General features: G+C 43.7%; 1 protein-coding gene across 2 annotated transcripts in view; it reads left to right on the top strand.

The window, feature by feature from the left end:
* The window catches only part of utp18 (UTP18 small subunit processome component), a 30,759-nt gene extending 11,443 nt beyond the window's left edge, over positions 1 to 19,316 (top strand). Inside the window, exons 6-14 of one of the 2 annotated variants that reach the window (XM_048610858.1) lie at positions 2,198 to 2,323; positions 2,472 to 2,646; positions 4,059 to 4,159; positions 9,091 to 9,181; positions 10,000 to 10,123; positions 11,800 to 11,974; positions 14,044 to 14,186; positions 18,453 to 18,489; positions 19,138 to 19,316. In XM_048610858.1, coding sequence (XP_048466815.1) covers positions 2,198 to 2,323; positions 2,472 to 2,646; positions 4,059 to 4,159; positions 9,091 to 9,181; positions 10,000 to 10,123; positions 11,800 to 11,974; positions 14,044 to 14,186; positions 18,453 to 18,477 — 960 coding nt within the window. In that variant the 3' untranslated portion in view covers positions 18,478 to 18,489; positions 19,138 to 19,316. Of the gene's footprint in view, positions 1 to 2,197; positions 2,324 to 2,471; positions 2,647 to 4,058; positions 4,160 to 9,090; positions 9,182 to 9,999; positions 10,124 to 11,799; positions 11,975 to 14,043; positions 14,187 to 18,452; positions 18,490 to 19,106 lie in introns of both variants that reach the window. The other variant, XM_020517500.2, reaches the window with a different exon arrangement.
* The last annotated feature ends 522 nt before the right edge of the window (positions 19,317 to 19,838 follow it).

The raw sequence follows: 19,838 nt of genomic DNA, 5'->3' as shown, positions 1-19,838 counted from the left end.
GAGTCCATTTGAACACAGCAGGACCTCAGAAAGCAAATGAGACAAATATCCAATCAGTTTATGGCAGGGCATGGGGAACCTTTCTTTGCAATGCAGAGAGTGCTGTCTGATCTGTTCAGCTGAATAGGCAGATGAACCCTTAGTTTAACATCTTATCTGAAAGATAGCTCCACTAACACAACAGTGCTCCTGAGTACTGCACTCCAATGTTGCAGCGCTCCCTCAGCACTGACCCTCCGGCAGTGCGGCGCTCCCTCAGCATTGACCCTCTGGTGGTGCAGCATTTAATCAGTATTGATATTGAGAGCAAGAGTCTGGACTTTGTGCTTGGTTTCTTGACTGAAAATGGAACCTTCTGATCTGGGGATGGCGATCCTGCCACTGAGGCATACCATAAGATATAGGAGCAAATATAGGCCATTTTGGCTTATTGAATGTACTTTGCCATTCGATCATGAATGATATGTTTCTCAACCCCATTCTCTTGCCTTCCCCCTGTAACCTTTCATCTCCTTACTAATCAAGAATCCATCTATCTCTGTCTTAAATACACTCAATGACTAAGCTTCCATTGCCTTCTGTGGCAATGAGTTCCACAGATTAACCACCCTCTGGCCAAAGAAATTCCTCCTTATCTAAGTTCTAAGGGTTGTCTCTTCACTCTGAGGCTGTGCCCTCTGGTCCTAGTCTCTCCTAATAGTGGAAACATCTTTTCCACATTCACTCTATCCAGGCCCCTCAGTATTCTGTAAGTTTCAACCAGATTTCCCCCTCATCCTTCTAAACTCCATCGAATACAGACCCAGCATCCTCAGCTGCTTCTCATATGATAAGCACTTCATCACCAGGGTCATTCTTGTAAATCACCTCTGAACCCCCTCCAACATCAGCACATCCTCCTTTAGATATGGAGCCCAAAACTGCTGACAGTATTCCAGATGTGATCTTACCAGTGCCTTATACAACCTCAGCAGTACATGCCTACTCTTGTATTCTAGCCCTGTTGCCATGAATGCGAAAATTCCATTTGCCTTTCTAACTGACAACTGAGCTTGCATGTTAACCTTGCATGAATCCTGAACTAGGACTCCCAAGTACCTTTGTGCTTCAGGTTTCCAAAGCCTTTCCCCATTTTGAGAATATTCTATGCCTCTATTCTTCCTATCAAAGTGCATAACCTCACACTTTCCCACATTGTATTCCATCTGCCACTTCTTTGCCCACTCTCCTAGCCTGTCCAAGTCCTTCTGCAGCTTCTCCCACCTCCTCAACATTTCCTGTGCCTCCACCCATCTTTGTTGCATCTGCAAACATAGCAACAATAACCTCAATTCCTTCATCTAGATCATTAATGTCTAACGTGAATAGTTGCGATCCCAACACTGACCCCTACGCAACTCCGATAGTCACTGGCTGCCATTCTGAAAAAGACCCATTTATCCCCACTCTCAGCCTTCGGCCAGTCAGCCAATCCTCTGTCCATGCCAGTACCTTGACATTAACACCATGGGCCCTTATCTTATTTCACAGCCTCCTGTGCAGCACCTTGTCTAAGGCCTTCTAGAAATCAAAATAGATCACATCCACTGGCTCTGCTTTGTCTAACCTGTTGCACTGTCAATAACCCTGTGCCTTTGGATTTGCAGTTGTGCTGTCTGCAACCAGACAGTCTCATCCTTTTGCAAAATATGCCTCTAATCTAATGGAACGTTGGCTAGGTAGAATTGTTTATGAAAGACAACTCATTTTAGTTAAAATACTGTTAAGATTTGTGATGAATTCCCAACCTTTCAACTGTAAGAATGGGTCAGTGGGTCATCATTCATTCTGCATGTGATTCCCCTTGTGTGGTAGTATGGAAGTGAGCTCAAGGAGGCATATGCTCAACCAATGTTTAGCTCAGCCTGGAGATGAGTGAGGGACAGTTCAGCTGGCCTCACTCTCCTGGTTGAGGGCAGGTAGATCAGGCATTCACTATCTATCACTCCCATTGGGTGATAAAGCAAAGTGGCTGTTGTAACATCATTTCAGAACTCAATGGACTGTGTTGAAGGCTGGTTCCTTGAGTGAGTTCTTCATACTTATGAGGCCATGTCCTAATGAAGATGCCACTGAAAGTGAGAATGTGGGACTAACACGATGACTTGCGTGAAAAATTAGTTTCTTTGTTCTGACACAGTTTATTGCTTCTTGATAGATAAAGAATTGTAAAGATGCCAACTACAGCAGACGATCAAATGCAAAGTTAACAACAACCCAGTTCCATCCAGCTGCTCAAGTAATACTGACTGCTGGGCTTGATCAGTCCATCTCACTCTTTCAGGTAGGCTTTCCAATCCTGCCAATGTATTATTAATACTAAACATTTTATCCTGTGACCTTTTGTGCAAGCGTAGAGCGCTGATAGTGTTTGTGGCCCATGAGCCAGACTGATTCAGATGCGGTAGCACCCAATTTTCATTCCACTTCAGGTCGATGAAAAGACAAACCCCAAGATTCAGAGTATTCACCTGGAGCAGTTTCCTGTGTACAAAGCTCGCTTCAGTGCAGATGGAGAGCAGGTTATTGCTACAGGCATCCACAACAAGATGTTCTACATGTACAATATGATGGCTGGGAAAATCATTCCTGTCTACAATGTCCGAGGTGAGAATTCCTGCACTTCTAAAACTATATTTCCCAGAGCATTCAGGCTCCTTGAACGGTTGGCAAGAATTTTGACACATTGACAATCAGAAGCCAGCATTAACGATTGAACTCTTGAGGATTTTATTTTTACAGAAATCTGCTACCTGGAAGAATGGGTTTAAAACACAGGAGAAGGGGAAACTGAGCAATGGCTAGGGAAGATTGATTGAACTGGGGAGTGGGGGTGGTGTTGAAGAAAATGTGTTAAGAGTTTTAAAGAGGTATGTGAAGGCAGCGAATGCAGCAGAACATCAAGTAGAATTTGGAGAGTTCCAAAGAGAGAGGTGTAGCGAGATAAAAATCGATCTCTGGAGCAGGAGAGGATGAGAACAGAAAACCAGTGAAGGCTGCAGTGAAAAATAAACTTCAAAAGAAAGTTAAATTAGAAATGTGAAGAATAAGAAACTATTTCTCAGCATTATTCCATCGCATGGCTGTGTGCAGAATAAATGAATAATACTGAGTTCTGTTTCCATGATCTCACTTTTTTTTTTTCTGGATCAGCTCACTTCACAAAGGAGGATAAGCTTCTTGACACTGGCCTCTGTGGAATGGGGGCATCACATCAGCCTTGTGCTACAGTGTTAGAGGAGAAAGTGTCTGACCTGCTGTTGTAAAAGAATTGCTCTCGTACATCAAGGTTGGAGAGTATTTTGAAAAATTCAGGGGTCCTGAGTATTGCTGGAATCTGACCTTCCTGACTATTTCAAGACTAGTCAGCAGCCACCTGTTACACTCAAGTGTTTCTCTGTTTCACAGCGACAGAAAGACATATCTGTAACTTTTTTTTATTCATTCAGAAGGTGTGGGCATAGTTTGCTAGGCCAGCACATAAAGCCCATCCATAATTGCCCAGAAGGGAGAGTCAACCACATTACATGTAGGCTAGACCAGGTAAGGACTGCAGTTTGCTTCTCGAGGACCAGGTGAACCAGATGGCTTTTGCCAGCAATCGACAATGGTCATCATTAGACTTTCAATTCCAGATTTTTATTGAATTTCAAATTCAGGATTCAAACCGACAGCATTACCTGGGTCTCTGGATTAAGAGTCTAGTGATAATGCTGGGTGATAGGCTATCTCCTCCCCTGGCATGTTAGAAAATTTCAACAGATCCCAGGAGTTGCCAACCTGGAATCCTCAGCAGGTCTGACAGCATCTGTGGAGAGAGACAGAAAAACCGAGAGGTCTTCAAACACACGGAAATGCTGACTGTGTTCTCTCTACAAGTACTGCCTGACCTGCTGAGTATTTCAGATATCCATCATCTGCAATATTTACTCCAATTTTATACCAGGCATGGCTGCTTTTCCTGGATTCTCATGCTATACTCTTGTCTCTGAAACCGTTTTTGATTTTTGTGTTTGTAGGGTTGGAGGAAAGGAAAGTTAAAGAGTTTGAAGTTTCACCAGATGGCTTGTTTATGCTGCTCCTTGGGACCTCAGGGTATCTGCACCTTCTCTCCATGAAGGTAAGTTACAAAGGATCAACTCTGTAATCTACTGGGTCTGTGTAAACCAGAGTCCAATAGAAATCACTAACCAACTACTAATTTGGTTATGGTGACATTATTTTAGTCACTAACTTCAACAGAAAATAACAAGTTGCATCTCTGTAGTGCCTTTAACAGAATTGTACTCCAACACAATCTGCAACTTCATGGACCAGCATATCCCCCACTCTACCATTACCGTCAACCCTGGTGTAATGGAGAGTGCAGGAGGCCATGCAAGGAGCAGCACCAGGCATATTGAAAAATGAAGGTGAACCTTCAAAACAGGACTACCTGTGTGCTAAACAGCATAAGCAGCAAGTGATAGATAGATCTAAGTGAATCCACAACCAATGGATCAGATCTAAACTCTGCAGTTCTGCCACATCCGGTCGTGTATTGTGTTGGACAATTAAACAGCTCACTGGAGGAGGAGGATCCACAAATATCCCCATCCTCAATGATGGGGGAGTCTAGCACATCAGTGCTGAAGATAAGGCCAAAACATTCACTGCAATCTTTAGCCAGTTGTGCCAAGTGGATGAACCATCTTGGCCTCCCACAACATCAAAGATAACAGACTGCAACGAATTTGATTCAAGTGATATCAAGAAATGGTTGGAGGCTTTGGATACTGCAAAGGCTATGAGCCCTTTACAACTTTTTGACAATAGTACTGAAGGGACTATTTTAGTTTGGGAACATGGTTGGCGTGGACTAGTTGGACCAAAGGTTCTGTTTTCATGCTGTACGACTCTGACCTGTGCTCCAGGACTTGCTGCACAGTTTCAGTACAGCAGCCCGAGGTGACTCGCGACGAGAGCGGGAGACGGCAGCCCAAGGAGACTGGCTGTGAAAATGGGAGCAGGAACAGCCTGTGAGGTGGCGAGAGCAGGCAGCCCAGTGTGGGTCAGGCCCTTGTGAGGAATGTGAGCCCAGCATGGCTGGGTGCTTATGTCAGAAGTCATATGACACCAGGTTATAGTCCCGACAGGTTTAGTTGAAATCACAAGCTTTTAGAACGCTGCTCCTTTGTCAGGTGAAATGCTTATGGACTGTGGTGTTGAACTTTTAACTCTGCTTCTTTGTTTTTTTACTTTTTAGTAAGAAGGACTGTAAGGTTCAACCTTTTAACTTATGTTTTTCTGCTTTGTAACTAAGATTTTGTACTTGGGTACCTTTTGTACTTAAGATGGCCCCATAAGTGACAACTTGGAAACTTTTCACTCAACTCATGTGAGCATGTATAGACAATAAACCTAATTCAATTCAATTCAACGCTGGCATTTTCCCAAGAATGTGTAAAAATTGCTCAGGTATGTCCTGTACACACAAAAAGTAGGACAAATCCAACCCGACCAATTATTGCCCCATCAGTCTACTCTCGACCATCAGTAAGGTGATGGAAGGTGTAATTTAACAGTGTTATTGAGCAGCACCTGCTCAGTGATGCCCAGTTTGGGTTCCACCAGGGCCACTCAGCTCCTGACCTCATTACAGCATTGGTTCAAAAATGGACAAAAGAGCTGAATTCCAGAGGTGAGGTGAGAGTGACAGCCCTTGACATCAAGGCTGCATTTGACAAAATGTGCATCAAGGCCCCCCCCTTCCCCCTGACCCATGGAAACCAACAGTCAGCTATCATCACGGACGAACTGTCTCTTTTGGTTGGGGTCATGAAGAAAGATGACATAAAGAAAGATGGTTGTGATTGTTGGAAGTCAGTCATCTCAGCTCCAGGACATCTCTGCAGGAGTTCCTCAGGGTAATGTCCTAGGCCCAACCATCTTCAGCTGCTTCATCAATGACCTTCCCTCCATCATAAGGTCAGAAATGGGACATGGGGACATTCACTGACAGTTACACAATGTTCAGTGCTATTTGTGACTCCGCAGAAAATGAAGCAGTCTGTGTTCAAATGCAACAGGACCTAGACAATAGTCAGGTCAAGTGCCAGGCAATGACTGTCTCCAACATGAGAGAATCTATCTACTGCCCCTTGACATGCAATATCATTATCTCTGCTGATTCCCACACTATTCACATCCTGTGCTTACCATTGGCCAAAAACTGATCTGGACTGCTGTGATGGAATACAATTCAGTTGCCTGGATGAGTGTAGCTCCAAGAATAGTCAAAAAGCTTGACACCATCCAGGACAAAGCAACCAGCTAATTGTCACCGCATCCACTGTCACTTTCACCATTCCACCTCTTTTGCAGCAGTGCATACTATCTACAAGATGCTCTGCAGAAGTTCACCAAGGGTCCTTAGACAGCACCTTCCAACCCCCACAACCACTTCCATCTAGGAGGACAAAGGCAGCAGTTACAGGAGAACATCACCACCTGCAAGTTCCCCTCCAAGCCACTCACCATCCTGACTTGGAAATGTATCACTGTTCCTTCACTGTCACTGAGTTAAAATCCTGGAACTCTGTCCCTAGCAGCATTGTGGGTCTACATGTGGCACATGGATTTCACGGTTCAAGAAGACAGATCACCACCACCTTCTTAAGCAACCAGCGAGGCAGAACTGTCATATCCCACGAGTTAGTTAATAAAAATATCCCAAGGCCCTCCATGGGACTGGTGTAGAGTTCCTCCATGATGATAGCTGACTGTTGGTTTCCATGGGTCAGGGGTAAGGGGGCCTTGATGCACATTTTGTCAAATGCAGCCTTGCGGGCTGTCACTCTCACCTCACCTCTGGAATTCAGCTCTTTTGTCCATTTTTGAACCAATGCTGTAACGAGGTCAGGAGCTGAGTGGCCCTGGTGAACCCAAAATCTGATTCCAAACTGCAAGAAGCAATGAAAGTTTAGTCAAAGAGATAATGTTTAAGAAAATCCACCAAGGGCAAAAGAACAGTAAAGAAGCAGAGAAATGTAGGGAGAGAACTCCAGACCTTAGGGTCCAGACAGCTGAATGCCCAGCCAAGATGGATTGATTCCATCCAATCAGAGGGTACTTGGGAGGACAGAATTAGAGGAGCATAGGAATCTCAGCATAAACTTGCAATCAAAGAAATTTTGTATATTTTTGTCGAACAAATGCCACCCTTCAGTGACAGCCTGCAAAACCTGTCTCTTCAGCAAAGTTTAGAATTCTGGCTAAAGTTTGAGATATTTCCCATCTGAGTTGAACTTCCAACTGTCCATCAGTTAGTTGCAAGCAGTACTTTGACTTTATTGGTACGATTGCTGAGCCTGTGAACAGAGACATTCTGCTTTTTGAGCCATCGTTTTTACCAAGCACTGCACAAAAAGGTTAAAAGTTCGTGTGTGTTCACCATGTGAATGTGGATGAAGAGATTGCGCCCTGTAACTCTGGGAATACTCATAGGGATGGTCTGCAGTGCTGACAGGACAAGTTAATTAGGTTTCAACACTGCCTTGTTCATTATGCACATGGTTACTGAGGTGACATTGCAGTGTTATTACTTTGATCTGAAAACTACAGGTCATCTGTCACATCAGATATGTGCTGCCTGGGAATTAGCACAGCTTAAATTTTTCATGCCAGCACAAATGCATTTCTGAACGGCTACCAGAGGTGTATTAATGCTGAGGACGAGGACAGTGGCCTAGTGGTATTATCGCTGGACTGTTAATCCAGAGACCCGGATAACGTTCTGGGGATCCAGATTCGAATCCCGCTAAGGTAAATGGTGGAATTTGAGTTCAATAAAAATATCTGGAATTATGAATCTGATGATGATCATGAATCCATTGTCGATTATTGGAAAAACCCATCCAGTTCACTAATGTATTTAGGGAAGCAAACTGCCATCCTTACTTGGTCTGGCCTACATGTGACTCCAGACCGACAGCAACGTGGTCGTCTCTGAACTGCCCTCTGGGCAATTAGGGATGGGCAATAAATGCTGCCCAGCCAGCAATGCCCTCATCCCATTAATGAATAAAGAAAAAAAAATTGTTTTTCTGCTGTCCTTGATTTTTGGTGTTTTCTGCTTTGTACATTTATGGTCCATAACACAAAGGGAAATCCTTGTAGTGCTGTACTTATGATCTAACTCTAGCTTCACTGAAATAAGGAGAAATTTCTTCAACCAGCCAGCAGTGAGCCTGTGGAATTCTGCCACAGAAAATAGTTGATGCAAAAACATTGTATGATTTCAAGATGGAGTTGGATACAGCAGCTGGGGCTAAAGGGATCAAACAATATGGGGGAAAGCAGGAAAAGGCTTTTGAGTTGGATGATCAGCCATGATCATGAGGAATGGCAGAACAGGCTTGAATGGCCCACCCATCCTCCTATTTTCTATATTCCTAGATCAGTCAGTGGGGGAGGCAGAAGACTGACATTCAGCCCCTCCCTCTAACCCTCCCACGCAGACACAAAGCATTTCCCCAGAAGAGTGAGGCTGAGTTTGGGACTACAGAATTGTCAGTATGTCTCAGAGCTCTGAGACCTGGCGGGCAAATGCTGGCAACTGGGAAAGGTGGAAAACCTCGTCTCAGTGGCCACTTTTCATGTGTGGACCAGAGCATTGTGTGAAAGGCTACTTGGCTACAGAGGCATCACGTGCTACAGGAGCACAGCTGCTCGTGCTGGTCATGCATATTTCCAGCTCTCTAACAGTCAGGGCTCAATAACCCCTACAGATTTCCCCTTGCCCATCTAGGGGAGGGGAGGCTTGGAGGAGTGAATGAACTGATGTAAACGATTATAATCTCCTTCCCCACCTACCAGGAGTGAGTTTACCCTTTTCTCCCAGGCACTGACCAGGGTTTGGTTCTTGCTTGTGAGTCACTGCAACCTGTACATTCACCCTTGGAGCTGACCTGCTACTCCACATTTCATGGGACAGTAAATACTTTTGTTCATTTGATGGCCTAATATTTAATGCCAACCAATTCAGATTGTCTATCAATGTTCCTCCGGCAGACTAAGGAATTGGTGGGTAGTATGAAAATTAATGGAAAGGCAGTCGCAGCCACCTTCTCTCCTGATGGGAGCACAATCTACACACACTCTGGTAAGCAGACATTCTACTGTGGTTTTGGATTTGGTAATAAGGTAGGGATAGGGTGTAGGACAGAGACTGCGAGATTGGTAATGGGCTGGGGATCAAATAAGTGTGTTGGGAATGTAGTGCATAACCCATTTACCAGTTAAGCAATTAGAATAGATGAGGGTAGTTTTTCCGTATGAAAATGGAAATACAAATGATATACAAATGGTCTATGTTGAAACCAGTCCTACTTCCCCGTTTTCTTATCATCATCCATAACAGTCACAACTCTTGCAGTTTTTGAATGCTGTGCTGTAACTGTGCAGTGAATATAACTATGGCTCTCATTGAATGGTGAAACAGGCTCTAAGGCTGAAAGACCTGCTCCTGCCCCTATATTCTATTACTTACCACCTTATCCCAATCCCTATCCCTTACCACCTCATTCTCAGCTGATATACCTGTATCCTATTCTTCCCAGGTGTACAGCTCATTCTTGGTGTGATGTCAAGAGTAAAATTCACCTAACATTGATTGGGCAAACAAGAATGTTGTCTAGCTGAATCCATTTTCTTTGGATTTTGCATATCTTTTTGTTTGAGACCCCTTTCACTTGTCTGAGGTGTCAGGTTCCACAGAGCGCTGTAAATGCAACCAGCTTATTGAGTACCAACAAAAGAGCTCTGGTTTACCTGGTCCATTGACCAGCCCCTGAATAAGTGTAATGAATCCCTGAGTTACAGCATTTGTTTTTAGCTGGTGCTCATGCTGGGTGGGTCAGTTCAGGGTTGTGCATTCTCTAGTTTTTAACCAGTCTTCGTCCTTTTATGCTATTGTTCCAGATGAAGGGGAGGTTTATGTTTGGGATGTGAAGAGTAGGAAGTGTCTGACCAGATTCATCGACGAAGGCTGCCTGAGAGGAATGTGTATTGCTGTCTCCCGGAATGGGCAGTATGTGGCCTGTGGGTAAGTGGCACGCTGTCCTGACAGTTTCTGAAGGAAAGAACAAAAGTGCAGTGCAACCTTTCCCACAGTTGTCAGTCCTTATCTTTCCAAGGTTTTTAAAGGTGTTCTCCATGTGTTCGGTCTTAGGCTGTCCTGCTGATTCAGTTTCTCCAGAGTTTGACTGAGGGTCGTTGCAACTGATTACAATAACAAAGATCCTCATGATTATAATCCCATAATAGGGACATGGGAGATTGAACCAGGCTATGTGTGCCTGTTCACTTTAACTTCCTTATATACTCCAGGACATCACTTTTTTCTTCTGCATGTCCTTAGTAATTGTTTAGTGCTCAGTCTTCTTTAACGTATTGAAATACATTTATTCTGAATTCTAGCACTGAATTATTTGAGCTTTGGCATACCTCAAATATTGGGTATTGCAGTGACAGTTTATGTTGAGGGATTCCGATTTCTCTCTGTTCTGTTCCCAGGCTAGGCACAAACCATTCAAAAAATATAACATTAAGCGTCCCCAGCAGGATCAGAAAATAACTCCGTTATCCCCCTTTAATCCATGGTGGATCCTTTACTTGCTTATTGGTTTAAGTCCTTATAGTGGTATTACCAGCAATACAAACATCTCATTAAAGATACTGGGCAGCACTGGCAAGCTTCCCCTTCCTACTTCTCATGCTGTGCAAAGAGCTGGGTCTATATATTTCTTTTGCTGGCTCTAATCTGCATGTTTGAACTCTCTGCAGTTATAAGCCTTTCTTTGATTTTGTTTCCATGATAAATACAACTATCTTGCCACCTCCACTCCCTTATCACGATTTTGCAATTGGGAGAACTGCAGTACTCACCCTTTTATTAAGGTTGACATGTGACTGTCAAGTGAGAGTCAGTGACCTTCAGCTGTGCTTGATCCTCGTGGAGATCTTCCAGTGTGAACATTCGATGGTGAAACTCAGGCACAATCTTTTTTCACCACATCTTTCCCATGCAGATTGAGCACACACTGCCTTGCTTTGCTAGAAAAACTGCATCATTTGTGTACAGTTTAAATTAACATTTAAAAACTTGGATTTTGTGGTAAATTAGAATTGATATTTCTGAGTTTGAATGGAACAAACATGGAAAATATGTTCTTAGAGGTCAAAAATAAGATTGGATTTGCCAAAGAACTTAATTAGGTATACAGTGAACCTGTAGAGCAATTCTGGACCCAGGAGATGGATCAGGCGTTTAGCCTGTCTTGCCCTGTGACCAATTCCATTCCCACTTTAATGAGGTAGACGCCTCATTCAATGTGGTTGTGGCCAGGATGATCTGAGAGAGTGCTGCATTGCAGGAGAAGCCATCTTTATAGACTGTAGCCTTGCCAGCTCGTGAGCATACCGTGGAACCCTTTGAATAACTTCCCCTGGTGTCAAAATCCAAACACGTCCATCAACTAACGGGTTCCCAAATCTCTCCAGCACTGGGTGCTTTCCTTGCCCTCCTCCCTGGATCTGTTGTAGAAAGCTTGATAAGAGATTGATTGTTAGATTAGTCAACAGCTCTAGTGTTGGAGGATTACGTGACTATGAAGATAGTAGAAAGTGGATTGTAATTTTCTTTTTATGTAGTCCTTCCTTTAATCCTAACTAACAATAAAAAGCAGCTTAATGGATCTCTTTCATTGCTTTCTCTGACAGGTCCAGTTCTGGAATTGTGAATGTTTATTCCCAAGATACCTGTCTACACCAAACTAACCCTAAACCTGTGAAAGTTATCAGGAACCTGGTTACCGCAGTGACATCATTGGCCTTTAATCCAACAACAGAAATCTTAGCTATTGCCTCTAAGTCCACAGACGATGCAGTCAAGATGGTAGGTGACGTTTCTGACCAATGGAGAGGACGGTATTTTTAATTCATTTTGAACCGGATTCTGATTTTTCTCTGAAGGTTGAGAGTCTTTGGAATTCCCTTCCTTAAAAGGGGTGGATGCAGAATCTTTAAATACTTTTAAGACAGAAGTAGATAGATTTCTGATTACCAAAGGGATGCGAGATCATCGGGAGTTAGACAAGAATGTAGAGCTGAGGTTAAAATCGGACCAGCCATGATCTTATTGCATGGTGGAGCAGGCTTGAAGGGCCAAGTGGCTAGTCTTGTTCCTGTCCGTTTGACATTGTCCCCTGCACAGCAAAGCCCAGATCATTAACACATGCAAAGGTATGGGGAATGTGCAGGAGGTTGGCACTAGGTAATGATGCTCGCTTGAAGGGCCGCTGCTGGCACGATGGGTCAAATAACCTCCTTTTGTACCATAATGGTTCTGTGATTCTGTAATTTTGGCACTATGTACCCTTGTCATAGAGTCTGGTACTAGAGGAATTAATTTCTTTGTCTTTATCTTTGTACTGTTAAATTATTCAATCAATAAATCAGAGCCTGATCTGTTACACATGAGGAACTCTAGCTTCAGTTCCACCCAGACAGTTCAGTCATCAATGGAATTTATGTGGCTGTGTGACATGTCCTTGTTACGCAAACAAGGCTGACAAAAAGAAAGTCACTGAGCTTAAGCATTTTTCTTCCATTTTCTTTGATTAATGGAGCCTTTCAATGTTATGTTCAATTAACTTAGTACAGTGAAATGAGGGACTGACTTACACACAAGTTCATTTTTAATCAGCTCTGGTAGTCTGCCTTCAGTCAAACAAGAATCATTGTGATCCCCGTTGATAATCATGGAGCTGTCTCTCTGGTTGGGATCCTGAACATTTGTTGCACAATTACAATCTGTGTGGCCAACATAAATCAGATGGAAAATAGAACATTTTGGGTAAACTTGTAATTGCAGCTGTAGTGTTACTTTAAATACTTCTTAGAATCCACTCACTGCCTGTATCGGTGGCAGAGACAAGATATCTCATATCTTTATAGAAGTATTTGGATGTGCATTTGTGATGCCAAGGTATGCAAGGGAAAATGGGATGAGAACAGTCATTTGGTTGTTTTTGATCTGCACAGACACAGTGGACTGAGGGGCCTTTTTCTGTGCTGTAGGTCTCTCTGCCAATGTGCAGATGACCTGGGAGATGTGTTTTCGCCTTGACATTTAAACTGTGTAGCTCATGGTCAATCGGTGTTATTGAGGAAGAGGTTGCCTATTGCTGACTGTTGTTATGTTCAGCACTCCATCCCTCAGTTGAGCTGGGTAGATGCTGTGGGAGCTCACAGTGAGTGGCTGGTGGGTGGAGAGGAAGAGGAGCTAACCACATCTGAGTGGTCATAACACCTCACAACAATTCTGGAGGGGCCTTGGATTCATCTCCTCCATTGGCGCATAAACAGGGAATTGTGAAACAATCTTTCTCATAATTCAAAAAAAAACTGTCTGGTCTATCACATCCTTCACACTTGATTGTTTCTGATGAAGGTGCAGCCAGTGTGACATGTATCACGTTCACTTCAAATAAAACAGCAGCAAGACAGAACTGACCAGGAGGAAATCCAGCAAAGAAGAATAACCAAAGAATGAGCTAGAGACTAAGCACTTTCGGCTGAACATTATACTAAGCTCCTCTGAGGGAAGGAGCTGGAGATTTAATGGCAGCTGTCAACAAAAATGCCCTAAGAAATCATAACTAGTCCATGACTGATTTATGGAGGTATCAATTTCCTAAACAAAGGATGGGCCCTGTTACACTCAACCCCACATCAATAAGCAAAACTTACCATTGTGTACCAGATCTCCCACAATTCCATGGGGCATCAGCTGTACCCCAGAAAGTTTGTCACGGTAGTGATAGGGTGCAGCATTCACCTTTTATTCAGGTTGGTGAAGATTCTGACCTCCTGCAAGCCTTTAGAGGTTTTGATCAGGATGTTAATTGATATTTAAACTGCAATGTTTTCTTTTCATAAATAATTCTGGATTCTTTTCTGCAGATCCACATCCCATCCTTCACGGCATTTTCCAATTTCCCACTGGTTGGTAAGAAGACGATTTGCTTGGTACAGGAAATGGACTTCTCCCCCAGGAGTGGATTCTTTTCCATAGCCACGAACCAAGGCAAAGCCTTGTTGTACAGGTGCGCTTAACACACAGCTCAGAAAACTGATCGAGGCTATTTAAGTCTGGTTCATCTGGACATCTTGTATTTGATTTTTGGGTTGTACATTCATTATGGATTCAAGTGCATTCCTTGGGAGCAGGAAATTTGCAGTTTAATGCTTCTGTCATCTTCTTGGGTGTTAATCTACTCTGATTGATAAGCTTCCTCTTGAGCTCCTGGTTCCCACAGCTGCCTGATCTTTTGGGTGGTCTCTGCAGATATGTTGACAACGGTCTCTGAGAATTCCGTCCTTGTGCAATAAGCTGCAAACTGGAGTGACCATCAAGCAAATAGGGTTCGAATTCTGGTTATTTTCAGTGCCCTCACAATCTGACCCCACTCCTGCTTGAGGAGCTTTGGTTTGTATCTTTCTTTTTATCACTCACTTTTTCTCTTTCCGTATCCTTTTGTCTTTTTAATTTTCTATCAGCATCCATTTCTCTCTTTTTTTTTGTCTCTTTTATCTGTGTCTCTGTCTGCATTTTTCTGTTGCTTTATCCCTGCATTGTTTTACAATTCTATATATCACTCTGCTTCCTTCCTGTCTTTATCTCAATCCATCTGGCACCACAATTAGCTCTGATGTAGACCAGGATCACACAAAGTCCAAGTGAGCATTAGTAGCAGGGGACTTGCTAGTCAGGGGCACTACGGGCATTTCTGTGGCCACAATCGAGACTCCAGGATGGTGTGTTGCTTCCTGTTGCCAGGCTGAAGGATGTCTTTGAGCGGTTGTGTGAAATTCTTGTGGGGGAGGGTGAGCAGCCAGAGGTTGGTGTGCACATTGGTACCAGTGATAATAGGTAGGAAAAGGGGTGAGGTCCTGAAGAGTGATTATAGCGAGCTAGGCAGAAGGCTAAAATGCAAGACCTCAAGGGTAGTAATTCCTGGACTACTTCCGGTGCCGTATGTTAGCATGAGTAGGAATAGGACAATTTGGCAGATGAATGTGTGGCTCGAGAGCTGGTGTGGTGGGCAGGGATTCAGATTCTTGGATCATTTGGATTTCTTCTGGGGTACAAATGACCTGTACAAGAGAGACAGTTTGTACCTAAACTGAAGGGAGACCAATATCCTGGAGGGGAGATTCGGTAGAGCCACTTGGGAGGGTTTATACTTGTCTGGCAAGGGGCTGATCCAAAGCAGTAGGGAGACAAAGAGAGCAAGTTAACTAGTAAAGGCAGTGTTGGTAACCTCAGTACTGGACAGGGCAGGCAAGAGCATGACAGGAAGCAAGGGAATTTTGGGCTAGACTGCATTTATTTCAATGCAAGAGCCAGACAGATAAGGCAGATGAACTCAGGGCATGGATAGGTACTTGGACTGGGATGCTATAGCTGTTACAGAAACACGGTACAGATAGTATAGGAAGGGAGGCAAGAGAGGAGGGGGTTTGTGTTTTTGATTAGGGAGAACATCATAACAGTACTGAGAGAAGACATTCTTTAGAATTTGTTCACTGAGTCTACAATTTTTTTTTATTATTCATGTATCCCAGGACTTTGTGGGAGGGTGTGGATGAAATTGTGGGGCCCCTAGTGGAGATATTTGTAACATTGACAGCCACAGGTAGAGTGCCGAAGATTGGAGGGTGGCTAATGCTGTGCCATTATTTAAGAAAGGCTGCAGGGAAATGCCTGGAAACTACAGACTGGTGAGCCTAATATCCATGGTGGGTAGGTTGTTAGAGGGGATTCTGAGAGACAGGATCTACTGGCATGTAGAGAGACAAGGTCTCATTTGGGATCATCAGCATGGCTTTGTGTGCGGGAAATCGTGTCTCACGAATTTGGTTGAGTTTTTTGAAGGGGTGACCAAGAAAGTAGATGAGAGCAGTGCAGTAGATGTCGTCTGCATGGACTTTAGCAAGCCTTTGACAAGGTACAGCATAGTAGGTTGTTGAGTAAGGTTAAACCTCACGGGGAGCTTGCCAATTGGATACAAAGTTGGCTTGACGGTAGAAGACAGAGGGTGGTTTATCATACTGGATGCCCATAACCAGCGGTGTGCTACGGGGATCAGTGCTGGGTCAGAGATAGCAAGAATTGCAGATGCTGGAGTAAGAGTCAACACAGAGGTCAGGTCAGGACCCTTCATCAGAACTGTCGACTCTCCTGTTCCTCTGATGCTTCCTGCTGTGTTCCTTCAGCTCCAAACTGTGTTGATTGATGCTGGGTCCACTGTTATTCATCATTTATGTAAATGAATTAGATGAGAATTTCAGAGGTATGGTTAGTATTGCGGATGACAGCACGATTGGTGGTATAGTGGACAGTGAAGAAGGTTATTTGGGAATGCAGCGAGATCTTGATCAGTTGGGCCAGTGGACTGAGGAATGGCAGATGGAGTTTAATTTAGATAAATGCATGGTGTTGCATTTTGGTAAGGCAACAAGGGCAGGACTTACTATGTCAGTGATAGGGCCCTGGGGAGTGTTATAGAACAAAGAGATCTAGGGGTACAGGTTCATAGCTCCTGGGGGCACGGTGGCTCAGTGGTTAGCACTGCTGCCTCACAGTGCCAGGGACGTGGGTTGGATTCCGGCCTTGGTCAACTGTCTGTGTGGAGTTTGAACATTCTCCCTGTGTCTGTGTGGGTTTCTGCTGGGCGCTCTGTTTCCTCCCACAGCCCAAAGATGTGCAAGTTAGGTGGATTGGCCATGTTAAATTACCCATAGTGTTCAGCGATGTATAAGTTAGGTGCATTAGCCAAGGGAGATGCAAGTTTAGGGGGATGAATCTGGTTGGGATGCTCTTCAGAGGGTCGGTATGGACTTGTTGGGCCAAATGACCTGTTTCCACACTGTGTGCTTCTATGAAAGTGGAGTCACAGGTAGACAGGGTGGTGAAGAAAGCTTTCAGCATGCTTGCTTTTAATGGTCAGAGCACTGAGTATAGGAGTTGGGACGTCTTGTCGCACCTATTCAAGATATTGGTGAGACCACATTTGGAGTACTGCGTGCAGTTCTGGTCACCCTACTGTAGAAAGGACATTATTAAACTAGAAAGAGTGCAGGAAAGATTTACTTGGATGCTACGTGGACTGGAAGGTTTAAGTTATAAGGAGAGGTTGGATAGGCTGGGACTTTTTTCCCCTGGACCCTAGGAAACTGAGGGCTGACCTTACAGAGGTCTATAAAATTGTGAGAGACACAGATAAAGTAGATAGCTGACAGCTTTTCCCCATAGTAGGGGAGTCTAAAATTAGAGGGTATATGCTCAAGATGAGACGGTAGAAATTCAAAAGGGTCCAAGGGTAATTTTTTCACAAAGAGAGTGGTGAATGTCTGGAATGACTGCCAGAGGCAGTAGTGGAAGTGAGGACAATTTTGTCATTGAAGAAACATTTAGACAATTACATGGATGGGATAGGTGTGGAGGGATATGGACCAAATGCAGGCAAATGGGACTAGTTTAAATTGTGAATGGGCAAGGGCAAGTTGGTCTGAAGGGTCTGTTTCCATGCTGTAGACCTCTGACTTATCTGTTGCAATCTCCCTCACTGTTTTTACTTTTTTCTCTATTTCTCACAGAACCTTTCTCTATCTCGCTCTCTCTTTATTTCAAATCCAACTTAACCTATGAATCTCTGGAACAACACAGATCAGAGTGACCTTAACAATGTTCCTGAATTGAAGAGTGTGGTTTGAAAAGTTGGTTTTGCAACGGTTTGTCGAGGGCTAGAGATGCTGTTGGTTTCTGTCATAAAATGTACAGATTAACTCTTTGCCAGAAGGTAATGCATGTTGGCAGTTCAATCCATTCTAAGTTTTTTTTTAAACAAACTTCTTTCCTTTTCATCATTCTGTGTTTCCTGACCTCAGTCAGGCTAGCACATCATAGCAAAGCTCCCTCCTCACAGTCCCCAGAACCGAGGAGGGTGCCCCTGGTGTACTAATGTGATATTGTCCCATATCTGACCAAGTGGTTTCTTGAGTGCTATTGATCAGTGCTGAATTTCTCCTCATCTTTTTGAGGCAGTTCCACACCAAGACACAGCTGAGGATCGAAGGTGCACATCCCAGGGTTGTTGATCTGTATCGTAATGGTACTGTAATTGCCAGTCCCTTCACACTTCCTAAATGTTCCATTGTTGTGAAATTAACTTTTTAACTTCACTGATTGTGAAAGGAGAGGCCTCAAGATCTTAGTTTAAAATGTCCAGTAAGTTTCTGTTTACTTCTAAATATTTCTAATATTCTGTTCTTTGAGTCAATTCCTAAATGATTTGATCTCTTCCTAGGTTGAAGCACTATGCTGACTTCTAACCTGAGACTTTGGTGAGTGACTGCGTCCATCTTTCCTATTGTTGCTTGCACATACAGTTGTGTGTGTGAAAACTGCAGTGTATGTAATTGGCTGGCAGCTTGCAGGAAACTTGGCTCAGGGAGGCACAAATTCCCCAGCTTGCACTCCATCTGAGGGCAGCTGCTCAATGCCAGGTGGAGAATTTAGAGGGCAGTAAATTATCTCATTCAGGAACTCCAATTGACCATGGTCACCAGTGACAGGCCAAAACTAAACTTGGAAACTTGCAAATCTCTCATTGTATTGCAGTTGGGTTCATGCTGCCATCTGCACCAATTTAAAAGAATTGTACAGCACAGAAGGTGGCCAGTCAGCCCATTGTGCCTGTATCAGCTCTTACAAAGAAGGAGGCAATTAGTCCCATTCCCTTTACTCATAATTTGTAAATCTTGCCTTTGCTCATATTTATCTAATTCTCTTCTGAAAGATACAATTGAATCTGCTTCCATTGCCCTTCATGCAGTGCGTTCCAGATGCCAATGCACTTATTAAAATGTCACTCTGCACCTTCTGTCAGGCATGAACATGTTCTCTATACGTGTTGAAAACAGTCATGAGGTATCTCCTGAAATTGTGTTTTGTCTTTTAGAATAAGAAAAGATTCTGTTTTGGACATTTAGATCTCCGGATACAGCCATCGCTTTTGATGTGGCATTGCAAGTTGGAGAACAGTCTCATCAGTCGGATTCCACTGTACAGAGACAGCTCATAGTTTGCTCTGAGGGGAACTCTGAGCATTTCGTAAAGAAATGGAACCCTTTGTTTCTATGAAATAAATTGGCAGTGAGATGAGTTTTCAGATTTACTCCTGTCCAAGTCCTTTTGAGATAATAAATGGAATGTGTCCACCCAACTGTGATGTCCGTGGAGGCATATATAGTGTCCTGTAACAGACTATCACTGGGAGAGATGGACCTGGTGCTGTATGTGTGTTTCAAACTCCATATACTTGTGATGTTAATGGCCCTATCACATGATCCAGAACGAACTGGAGCAGCGATCTCACTGCACAGCAGCGTGGATCTGATCGTTAGGAGTACTCTGCGTTTTCCATAAGGAAGCAGCTTGTAGATTATACAGAGTGGAGCCTGTTCTTTAGCCTGTTATTGAACGAAGATTGGGTGGAGCCTTATATGACTGAATTTAAGCTGATGGCAGACTAGTCCTGCTTTCATTGAATTCGTAATGAGAGACCATTCGCACTATAGTCCTGGTGGCCGAATTGTTCTGCTCCCATTATGAGTGGTCTGTAACCCAGTGTATACGCCCTAACACAGTGCACTCTATCTGATTGTAGAGGCCTGCTTGAAACTACTCTGCA

This window comes from Rhincodon typus, chromosome 23 (genome assembly GCF_021869965.1).
Source record: "Rhincodon typus isolate 14 chromosome 23, sRhiTyp1.1, whole genome shotgun sequence".
NCBI lineage: Eukaryota > Metazoa > Chordata > Chondrichthyes > Orectolobiformes > Rhincodontidae > Rhincodon > Rhincodon typus.
Note: the sequence above shows the minus strand (reverse complement) of the source record. Positions and strands in the feature narration are given on the sequence as shown.